Below are 11,734 nucleotides of genomic sequence, written 5' to 3'. Positions count from 1 at the left end.
GTGGATTGAACCCATGAACAGGTGTGTGCAGGTAGTCGTTAAAGTTTCACCTGAACTTCAGGTTCTCGTTTCAGGCTGAAGTCATGATTGAAGGATTTAAACATTGTTTCTTGATTTGTTGACGCTCCGAACCTCAAGCGGTTTCTGGGTGTCTTTAAGTCCCGTCCCATGTTTCTCATAAAGTCCTGCAGCTCTGAGGAACCAGAGCATGAAGAAGGAGACAGAACTCACAGACGTCTTCTGTTCGTCTTCAGCAGATAGGACGGATTTGACCACGCCCACAAAAGTCTGTTAGCCAATCGTGGAACAGCGAAGCATGACATGTTGAGTCAAACGCATGAGAAATGACCAAGGTCCTACCAACGGGATGCACCACGACTGGTGGTGACCGGATGCTACGGAGCTTCCAAAGTATGTTCAGTAAAAACTGGAGAAATGGGCGTGGCCTTCCTCTGGAGCATCGTCCACTGACAGCGTTGTTCTACGCCTCACAAGATGTTGGCTGAAGCTGTCTGCGATGGCTGTTGGGTTGCTGCCAGGCTTGTGATGTGTGGCGCTGACCAATGGGGGCGCTGCCCTAAAGCCTCAGTGTTGGTTGAATTTGTTTTGTTTTGAACACAAGAATCATTTTGTTGTAGACGTCAATGATCCACCAGGATCGTCATTTGAAAAACTTCAATTTAAACGTTGCAGAAATCAGAACAAACATCACATGAATGAACTGAGCTTCGTAGAGCTGGAAGGTTTGGGTGGACTCCTGATATAGAGTCTATGTGTGGCTACTGATGTCAGAGCCTCCACCGCTGGGGAAATGTGACCAGAGACTGGATTCTGGTAGAACCATGGGTCCATCCATAGACAGACACTGACAGGGACTCTCTGAGGAATCAGTTGCACCGTTCGAGTCACTTTAAACAAATCTTGAGTAATTCTGCGCACATTCTGAGCAGCTTTAAACAATTTGAAGTCATTTTTGATCATCAAGATGGCGCCGCAGACGGCCGCCTCGGTGTGTTGGTGCGCATTGTTTTGTCTCCTTTTTTTATTTAAACCTGTTTTATGCCACTTCACTCTGAGCTCTTTCACCAGAGAAGAGCTCATGAACATCAGGGAATCAACTCCAAGTGAGTTATTTCCTACTTTTNATGTATATAAATATATTTTCTCTTCTATCTCACATCTGCCTTTTTTTTGGTATTGTTAATATTTTATTTTATTTTGGTATCTGTTTTCTGCTCTTTGCACCAATGGACCAAGTCAAATTCCTGGTGATGTAAAAATTACTTGGCAATAAAACTGATTCTGATTCTGATTCTGATTCTGATTCTGATTCTGACTCGTTTTTGGACTGACTTTAACTGATTTTGCAAAATTTTGGGTCATTTTAGGCACATTTCAAGTCATTTCAGACAATTACAGGAAATTTTTGGGCAATTTTAAACTGGTTTTAAGTCAAAATGTCTAGAACCTGGAACCTTGTCTGGTCCAACTTCACCACATCAGGTTCTACTGATGTTAGAGCCTCAACAGCTGGTGAAATGTGACCAAGGACTGGATTCTAGTAGAACCATGGATCCATCCATAGATAGACACTGACAGGAACTTTGTGGAACTTTCCTGGTTGGACGTTTTGCACTGTTCTAATTGAACTGTGTCCTGATGGATCCATTCAATCACCTGATCTCTGAGTTTTATTCCTGGAGATGCTGAACCTTTAAAACGGCTTCTCGGTTTGTTTTGAGGGTGAAAAGCGAAGCAGCTGCAGTAGATCTGACGGAATGCGTCTTCTTCCGGGTCAGGTTCTGTTTGTTGAGGACGTGTCTGACCCAGACTGCCTCGGTTTCGCTGCTGCAGAGTCACACGTTGAACAAAGCCGGTTGTGGACGGTGGATGGACGACGTGTCGGCTCCACACCATTATTTCCTGCAGCGGAGCAGAGTAGCAGCTGTCCGTCTGGGCCGCTCCGTGATCCATCAGCTGTCCCCCCCCGGCCTCCCCACAGCCTCCACACAATTACTCAGCTCATGACAAACGACGGCGGCTCTAAATGAAGCCTTGGCAGCGCTGTGCTGCGGGGCTTATCGGCGGGCGGCGGTGCCCCTGGCCGTCCCCCCCCGCCCTCCTCAGGGGTTTAGTTAGGAGCAGCGTGGAGGCCGGCCCGGTTGATTTATCTCCCGGCCCCTCGGCCCGGCCGCTCAGGCGGGCCGAAAGAGCCGACGAGGCTCGGAGCGGCCGGGCTCCAAACCCCGGCATTAGCTGAAATAAACCATCCTGCCGCCCAGTGAAAAATGTCCTCTGATTGGCTAATTAATCAGTCAAAGGGGAGCGACGCGGCAGCGACTTGAGGGACCCGAGCGGGCGACCGCAGAGGGCCCGCTGATAAATAGACTCCCCGCCGATTCATACATCAACAAAACTTAGTCATTTTTTAAAGCCGCCAGCTCACATGAAAGGTGGAAACAAGCCACAGTTTTATTTTCCTCCACAGCTCTGCTGCCGGAGAGACAAGAGGCTTCAGCTGGAGGAGGATTTATGAAAACATGCAGGGATCTAATCACTGGAGGTCACTGTTAATTCACCACCGTCACGCTCGTTCACTCCGCTGCTCTGGAAGGTTCTGGGCAAATGACTGATGTGTAAAGCTCACAGGACCTTATTCTTTTAATTCTTATTTATTTAATGAGAAAGACTTTAACTTGCTGTTAGAATCCATTCATTGATGGAGGCGGATGTGTGATTTATGGACTCGGGAAAAGTGTGTGTTACAGACGTCACGCTCTGAAGTCATTCAAGGTTCCAACACTTCATCAAAGGGATGAAAGAATCTAATTTACTGATTCAGATCAACAGATTTAACATCATTTTGATGGTTGACCTGATAAAGTGGCATCAGGTTCATATTGTGTTTTGTTTGTCAGACCAGCTTCCATTTTCTACATATTTCACCAAAACAGTGCCGTGGACTCATCGGTACGGACCGGCAGCGTTTTATTCACCACACATAAACTCTCAGAAGTTGTTTTTCAGGATAAATATGGATCCATCCATATATGTTGATCAGTACCAGCCTGGATGGACATTCAGCACCTTTTCCTATTTTCCAGGTCCAGTCACGGACCTCATGTCCTCTGCTGGATCCATTCATGTCCATTTTTTAAGGGTGAAAAATAGAGAAACTCTCAGGTCTGAAAATGGAGAATTCTTATTCTAGTATTTGACATAACAAATAATAAAGAGGACGAAGCAGCAGCCGGTTCAGTGACAACGTCTTTATGTTCCTCAGTGCAAAGCAAGTTCAGACTTTGTGGTTTTAAAGATTAAATTCTAGCGTTTCCATGTTTCAAGAGGCTGATTGGGACTCACCGAGCTGCTGCTGTCAGTAATAAATGAACTCCTCGGTTCAACGGTTTTGAATATTTGACTCCTGGTTTGGTTCCAGTCCTCTCATTAGCTCTTCCCTCCCTCAGAGTGTCAGAGAGAAAAATGGCAGGAATAATTCGGTGAGTGTTGACGCGAGGCAGCAGTCAGCGGGTCGGTATGCGGCCCGGGTCAGCCTGACCCCGCTGAACTCTCCCACTCCCACTCCTGCTCCGGCACAAAGGGCCGAGGGCCGGGCCTCCTCGGGTGGCACCTGTGGAGGGCGGCGCTGCCCACGCCTCGTCCACATGAAGGATCGCACGTCAGCGGGGCTCCCCCGGCGCCGCCACCTTCAGAATATGGGCCAGGGGCTCCGGCATTTGGCAGATGTGGCGCCGAGGCGCCGCGGAGCTGATGGGCGGAGTCGGCACTGAAAGTTCGCTGACGACGCAGAAGCAAAATGTCTCTTCAAACAGAAAGCGTCTGAAAGTGCTTCACGAGGCCCGACATCAGTCTGCTGGACGGCGAGGAGACGAAGCCGCTCAGCTCAGGAATCACCAAACCTCCCTCTTAAAGCTCTTATTTTTCTACTCGTTGCAAAGAGAGAAAAGAAGCTAAAAATCAATCAGAACAGAACAAAGACGGACAATAAATGAACATAAATGGAGGCAGAATAACCAGAACAAGTAGAACCAATAAAAGAGAGACCAGATCAGGCAGCAACTGGATCAATCGATCAGCTGATTGGTCTCTAACATGTCTGAGAACTGAGCTAAACATTGATTAATTCATATGTAGTTCCTAAACCTTCCAGCCTGACTTTAAGTTGGAGCTTCCTCTCATGGAGTCTGGTTCAGTGAAGGCTCATTCTTAGGCTGAATATTGTCAGTGTTGGTAAATCTTTGGGTTATTTTCTGGATCAATCGATTAACTGTTTGCTCTCTAAAACGTCTTGTTCAGTCCAGAGATCTTCGGTTTGCCGTCACAGAGGAAAGAAACTAGAACATATTGACTGAAGAAGCTGAAATCACAGAATTTACACTGTTTTTATTAATAATTACGGATCCATCATTAAAACAGTTGATTAATTTGTTGTTGACAGATAAATGTTGCAGCTCAGCGTGTAGCTGATGTTTGAGTGAAGCAGCTTCGCTTTGTTCAGGTCAGTTGTTGGCAGCTCAGGTGTCCTGAATCCATCTTTTCATACCGACTGTTTCCTACCCTTGGACCAGAGGATATTAGATTATTATATATTACCGTAGCGGGGTGCCAGCAGAGACGCTTGTGCAGGTGTCTTTATAACGCAGCTTTAATTCAGTCTCCGATAAAATCTAGTTGCTCTGAAGCTCTGCTTTTCTTTTCAAATTTAATGACAGACTTTTTACTTCGTCCACCGAAAATATCAAGAACATGAAGTGACACCATCATCCAGAAAAGCCTCCCAGAGACGCACTGACCACAGATGTGGGGGCAGGATCTGGACAGATGCTGGACAGATGTTGAGAAGGTGTTAGACAGACGCTGGACAGATGTTGACAGCCTGTGGCCTCTGTGACTGTGTATGTCGGTGGACATGTCCGTCCATGCCTCTGACGTCTGTTCCAGCGGTTAGCGGCTGATTAGCTGAAGCCAGCCGCCCAAACGTTGTTGCCCTCTCTGCAGTTCACGGCAGCGGCTGTTTAATCCTCTTTAGTCCAATAAATCACGGCGGGGCGACGAGGCGTCCTCCTCCCTGGGGCGGGGGGCGAAGTGTTTGTTGAACAAGCGCAGGGCGGCCATGCTGCATGCATAATGTTGTCTTCATTTGTTACTTATGATAAACGTTCTTGCAGCAGCAGCAAAGTGCAATTTTTCAAAAGGCGTTTTTTGTCTAAACTGCAACAGAAGGTCTGTTTTTGCGCTCAGTCGCTGTGTGGCATTTAGAGCACTTTAACAGGAGTCGGCGGTAAACGTGAGGATCTCTGCAGGCGTCGCCGGAGCCAGCGGATGGTCGGCGCTGACGGAGCAGAGTCGGACCTCCACCTGTTTTTCTGTCCGCCCACGTCGGCCGGTGAAGGATGAGCTGCAGCGCTGTGAGCTCATCAGGGAGCGACAGGCGGCTAATCAGGCCTGATCCATAGACCTGCACTCTCCAGATTTATTACGGCGGCAGGACAATGAGCCACAATTACAGCGCCGGCCGATATCGGCTGCAAATTATCGAAGAAAACACCAGTAATGCAAACGGGCAGTTTTTTAGAAAATAAATGAGCAGCTGCAGCTTCGTCAAATCCTAATTAACATGAGTCAGGAGGCTGGGGGAAGGCGGTTAGTTAGAGGTAACTAGTTACCCAGTTTAGTGGCCTCGACGAACCGAAACTTCATATTTGAGTCTCGTCCTGTTTGGATCAGTCCGGACAGGAAGCAGACCCGCTTCACTGATTTCTCTTGTTTTTTATTGACACCAAACGAAGACAGTTCAGCTTGTTGTGTAGCAGCAATGAAACGCACAGTTCAGACGGTTTTACCCTCTGAGGCTGGTTTTACTCATAAATGCTGTATTTTAGTTTTTCCAAAAGGCTCAGATCCAGATTTTCTAGAACTTAAAATGATGCCTGCAGTTTTTTTGTACCAGCCTTTGTACCGGGGACCAGGTGTGTTTAATGGTTTTGTTTGTAGAATAAACAGCAGAGAGGGTTTTTTCTGTCTGGAATGTGGAAAATTCTGAACTATGATGATAAAATATTTGCTGGTTGGAAAGGCTTTTATTGCAGTGTGCATTTCGGTCATTTTACATGTTTTTGTGGCCTTTTGCGTCACGTTTTGGTCATTTTCTGTCTTTTTGTGGTGATTTTGTGTCTTAAGTTGATGGTTTTCCTGTTGTAGTTGTATGGATGTTTGCGGTGGGTTTATGTCCTACTGTGGTCTCTGGACCTGCTCTGTGGTCGGTTTGTGTTGCAGACGATGTGAAAGGCCTGATTTGGTTCATCTCAGCGTGTCTGAGGAGACGGGTCGCTGTCAGGTGGCTGCTGTCGTTCTGCACAACATGCTAAACTTGTGCATGTGCGGCTGGTGGAGGAGGGAACTTTGCGGTGGACTCTGCTGAACCTCTCATCACGTCTGCTGGCTGGACGGACTCTGGGCTGAATGCTGGCCTCGCCGCCCGGCCGCTTGGCTCCCGGCCTCCCGCTGGCTCTCTGCTGCTGCATTAGCAGACAGATAGAACTGGAGAGTCTTGAAGGAGGCGGCCTGTTGAACGTCTTCCCACCCTCTCAGCGGACCCTCCCTGTGTTCCCTGCCCAGCCCGGCCCCCGCCAAGGGACGGAGCGAGCAGGAAGGGCCCGATAGCCAGCCAGGCCTGCTCTGCTTGCCGCCTTATCTCCGGGCTGCACACAGCGAGCAGAGAGCATCCTTTTCCTGAGGTTCAGCGTCTGGAGGAGGAGGAGGAGGAGGAGGAGGGCTCATAGGTTGTTCTGCCTTTTTAAACCTTCTCCTCCTCCACTTATGTAAACGGACTCAGTATGTTTCTTAAATCCTTTCGGAGACGTAGAACAGTAAAAACACAGCAGCTTATGCTGTATGGAAAAATACAAGTAATAAAATAAAATGTCCTGTCACCTCCCTGCAGCCTGCTGTCGGCATCGACGCCCAATCACAGCTTGTCCAGGTTGTTCTCTCCTCACCAGGTCCTTGCTGGTGGTGGATCTGCTGTCAGGTGGACGTCACTTTGGACAGAAGCTGATGAAACTGTAGAATTGTGTGAAATCAAATCTGTTCCATGGAGGGTCCAGATTTATCACTTCTTATATCTTTAAATCTGCTGATATGAGCCTGGAACGTTTACCCAGAAGTCACTTTGTAAAGGTTCCTCTGGTGAATGATCAGAACCAGAACTACTGATTGTTTCTGTGACTCTGTGTCATAGACATTAACCTGGTACCACTATGATCCATCCCATAATACTGATGCTCACTGTTGGTTATAGAGAAAATGAACAGTGCTCAGAAATGGTCCAGAATTACCTAAAGTTGTCCAAAGTCATTGAAATCTGTCCAAAATGTGTTCAGACATGATAAATGTTCAAAATAAAGCAGGTAAAAAATCTGTAAAACTGACACAATCCAGTTCACAATGTCTTCGGTTTGTCCCCAGTTACTGAGAAGTTGTCCAAAACAACTTAAAATGATTCAGTCACTGCAAACAATGATTCTAAACTTCTCATAAAATATTCAAAATCGCTCCAATTGTCCCAAAAAATTCCAAATGTATTCAGCCTGGCTTAAAAATTGTCTGAAATAATGAAAGAGAATTCAGAATGACATGAAAGTTGTCCAAATGATTACAGAACAAATGGTGCCTAACAGAACCAGGTCCAGTGTTCAGACTGAGACACCTGGATGGATGTAGAACTGATCTGGTGTCAGGTTCTAGCAGAACCCAGGTGTGTTCTTCCTCCTACATGTCATGTGTCTATCTGCTGTACTGATGAAGTTCTGAGGCTCAGAAATGTTGGAAAAAGTCCATTCGAGTCGTATTTCCAGAGAATTCAAATCACATGACAAAGAGTGTCTTCAGCTGCTCGTGTTGCTCGTTAATAAACCACCACATGGTTTGTTTCTGTAAAATGGACCTAAATGGAGGAGCGCTAGTCATTCAGATGGATTGGTGAGATCGGTGCAGGTTAATTGGTGGAGGAGCAGCGGTTGATAAGGAAGTGTTTTCTGCTTTTACTGACGCCGTGTGTGAGGATGGAGGCGGTGGAGAGGCAGCCAGTGTTCAGCCTGCTGAGGAGTTTGTAGCTGAAGGCTGCTGCTCTGCTGACGGAGCTGCAGCTTTTCCTCGCCACTCGCTTCAGCACTTCTCTGTGTGATCAGTCTAATGGAGGCCCGAGGCAGAGGAGGCCTCCCAGCAGCTCCCGATGATGAAGAAGATGTTTCTCCGTCACTCCTCTCCTGAGAGTAATTTCACAGGCAGCTCTAAAGTGGCCTCCAGCCATCTTCCCAAATCCCAGCGACATGTTGTTTGGCGCTGTCAGCTGCCCTCTGCAGCACACCGATGCCATTGTGCAGTAACAGGGAGTATAGATTTTCTCTGGAAACTTGGAAAGTTTTCTTTAATGGCACCTGAAGGCTCATCCTGCTTGTTAGAACTTCTGTGGTCTGAGGAGGAAACTTTGCCTCCAGGTCAGTCCATGAAAATCAATCAGCTGCTTCTGTATCCACAGTAACTTTAATAAAGCAGGTCTACCTCCAGACTGAATATTCCAGAGTTCCAGGTCCTTGAAGTCCACAGGAGGGTCCACATTGATCAGTGCAGTGGACTTTCCCCATCATGTAGATACACAGATAGACACGTGACACTTTGGAGGACGACCCGTATTTAAAACGTGTTCAGAAATGATTCAAAGTGACACAAACGGGCCGAAACTAAAACGCTGTGACAAAGCTGTCGGGAGCAGAAGCTCGGCTTCAGCTCCTGTTAGATTCTCCTCATAACGTCTCACCTCTGGGACCTCGGTGTGAATCTGCAGAGCGTCATTTCTGACCTGTGATCGATTATCAGCTGGAACACAATGCTGCTGCCCGACGCATCGACTGTGAGGAGCTTTTGGTCGCTGAGACTAATAGCTGGAGGAGTTCCTCTGAGCTGCTTTAACAGATCCTCCGACAGCCAGAGAAACGAATGAATATGTAGATCCGGCGTGGCGGCTCTGTTCAGCTGTTTAATCCGAGCATCAGTCGGCGCTGAAGGTCGCGGCAGCTAATCTGAGTGTAAAAGCTTAAAGGCCGAGTGCGACGCCGTTCGGTTCGCCTCTAATCTGTGCTGTGAAAAATGCGTCTCGGAGCGGCAGCATTGTTTAGTGCGACTCTCCAGAGGAGCTGCTGTATTCTTCTGAACAAATCATTATGCATTGAGTAGGCCATTAGGAAAATGAAGACAAATGGGTCGCAGAGGTGAAGTGACAAATGGTTCTTGTGAGGAGGCCGGTGGGCCTACAGGCTGCTCAGGCTCAGCTCAGAGAGGAGCTTGGCCCAGACGTGACTGAGAGCTGCTCAGCTTCGTCCTCAGAGACCTGCCACATCCGGCCGACAGCTTCATCAGCGCTTATCCACCAGGTCTGATCACAACGTTCACAAACTGTTCCTGTAAAAAACTACAAGTGCACCAGTGTCAGAGCTGAAACATGTGGGCTCCTTCTGGGCTCAACCTGCTGGACAAGTCCAGAGGAACCTCAGCTGGAGGTTAATGTTCGAGGAGAAGAAGGAGAGTTGTGTTGTTGAGGACCAGAATGTGGTCCAACGGGAAAGACACTCGTCCAAAATGACAAAAAGTTGTTCAGAACAACTGGAGATGTGTCCAGAATGAGTTCAAATGAAATGACTGTGTTCCAGGAACAGAAACACCCAGAACGTGTCCAGTAGAACTCTGCTGGATTCACCAGAACTAGAAAACCAGCTGCTCCAGATTGAGTCCAGAAGGACACCGTTCTAAGCTCACGTTTGTTGATTCTGATTTTAAACACAGAATCAGACACGATGCGTTCAAGGAGCGTTTGAAGCTTTTACAGTTTGTGGGGATTGTTCTGAAAAGGAAATGTGTTTTTCTGTGTTCTGGGCTGGATGTATGTCGTCCCACATCCGGCTCCTCACTCGCTGAGGTCTCCCTGTGTCCGTCTGTCTCGCTGCTTCATTAAAACCCGACTCTTTGTTTCTGCAGGACGGCAGCAGCAGCGACTCTCAGACCGACAGTGACGGCGCCGCGACTCCGGCCGCGACTCCGGCCGCCTCCGAGCTCGACACCGAGTCCATCACCAAGACGGTCACCAGCTCCCTCACCATGCAGGAGTACTTCGCCCAGAGGATGGCCCAGCTGAAGGCCAGAAGAGCGCCGGCTCCATCTGAGGAACCCGAGCAGAACCACAGCAACAAGGCAGAGGAGCCCACAAAGAAGAAGAAGAGGAAGAAGAAGAAGAAGAAGGAGGAGGAGGAGGAAGCAGCAGAAGAGGAGATTGAAGAGAAACAGGAGCCTTCGAAGAAGAAGAAGAGGAAAGTAGCAGAAAACGAAGATGCTGAGAGTGAGAGCTGCAGCGCCTCCTGTGGTGCGGAGGTGAACTGCAACGAGCTGCCTGCTGCCGAGAAGAAGAAGAAGAAGAAGAAAAAGTCTAAAAAACAGAACAAGGAGCTGCTGGACGAACATGAAGCAGCTGAGAGTCCGACTGTAGAGCCAGAAGGAGGACGGAAGAAGAAGAAGAAGCTCAGTGAGGGAAGAGACGACGAGAATAAATCCAAGAAGAACAAGAATAAGCATCTAGAGTAGGAGGAGAACTGTGTGATTGACCTGGAGGAGGTTTTTATGAAGAAAAGAACTGCACCAGTCAGTGACTCACATTCACAGCTTCCTTCTGATCCAGCATCACGGCAGGAAGTTCATCGGCTGTCAGAGGAAACGTGTTAAATCCCTGAAAGGTTCCTTCACAGGTTGAGTTTAGAGCAAATTCAGCTGAACTGGAATCAAACCGACTGTTCAGCCGATGAAACGTTGATGAAAGCAGCTGATGTTCCTCCCGTCGGCTCAACGTGATTCCTCAGACCTGTTCAACAGCTGATGGATCCGTCACCATTAAATTAATCTCCAACGATTTTAATATCCATCATTTAGTTTGAGTATTTTTTTAAAGGAAGGAGTTCTGTGGTTCCAGCTCCTTCAGTGAGTGTGTTCTGGGTTCTTTCCTCTGTGACAGTAAACTGAACATCTTTGGACTCAACGAGACATTTGAGGAAACTCTGATCCACATTTTTTACTATTTCTGATCTATGTCGACAAAAAGCTGAAAAACTTTGACATGTTGACCTGAATCCAAGCCTTTAAATAAACCAGCTGCATGTTTGCTGTTTGTCCTGTTGTTGCTTCACAGGTGGAGTCACATGTGGTGAACTCCAGGTTGTTGCCACAGACCATCAGAAACACAAGCACACAACATTCAACACAAACACGACGTCAGTCTCTGATGTGACTCAGCAAGAACAAGGAAACTAGTTTGGAGGCATAAAAACTCATCTTGTGTGTCATCGTCTGACTGCTGCTGCAAATATTTCAGGTGTGTGATGGGATTTCCTCCACCTGCCATCTGATGCTGCGCTGTCATTGGCTGAGACTGCACACTTCACTTTGACCTACTAGGTCTCAGTGTTACAGAGAAATACACAAGTTAACACTACACAGTACAAAATATATGAATTTACAACGTCTACATTTAACTGAGAGAACTGATGGAGCTTCATGTTTTATATTAAACTGGACCCTGACCGGGCCTCCAGAACTTCACCTTGTTGTCTTTAAACCATCTCTGTGGAGCTTTGGCTGTTTGCTTCTAGTGTGTGTGTGTTAGTGTGTGTGT

The 11,734-nt window shown here is 47.5% G+C and overlaps 1 protein-coding gene across 1 annotated transcript in view; it reads left to right on the top strand.

Moving 5' to 3' along the window:
• The window catches only part of pinx1 (PIN2 (TERF1) interacting telomerase inhibitor 1), a 27,769-nt gene extending 16,545 nt beyond the window's left edge, over nt 1-11,224 (top strand). Inside the window, exon 7 of the mRNA XM_008302196.1 lies at nt 10,054-11,224. Coding sequence (XP_008300418.1) covers nt 10,054-10,653 — 600 coding nt within the window. The 3' untranslated portion in view covers nt 10,654-11,224. The remainder of the gene's footprint in view (nt 1-10,053) is intronic.
• The last annotated feature ends 510 nt before the right edge of the window (nt 11,225-11,734 follow it).

This window comes from Stegastes partitus, unplaced genomic scaffold (assembly GCF_000690725.1).
Source record: "Stegastes partitus isolate 25-593 unplaced genomic scaffold, Stegastes_partitus-1.0.2 Scaffold1774, whole genome shotgun sequence".
NCBI classification, from domain to species: Eukaryota; Metazoa; Chordata; class Actinopteri; family Pomacentridae; genus Stegastes; species Stegastes partitus.
Note: the sequence above shows the minus strand (reverse complement) of the source record. Positions and strands in the feature narration are given on the sequence as shown.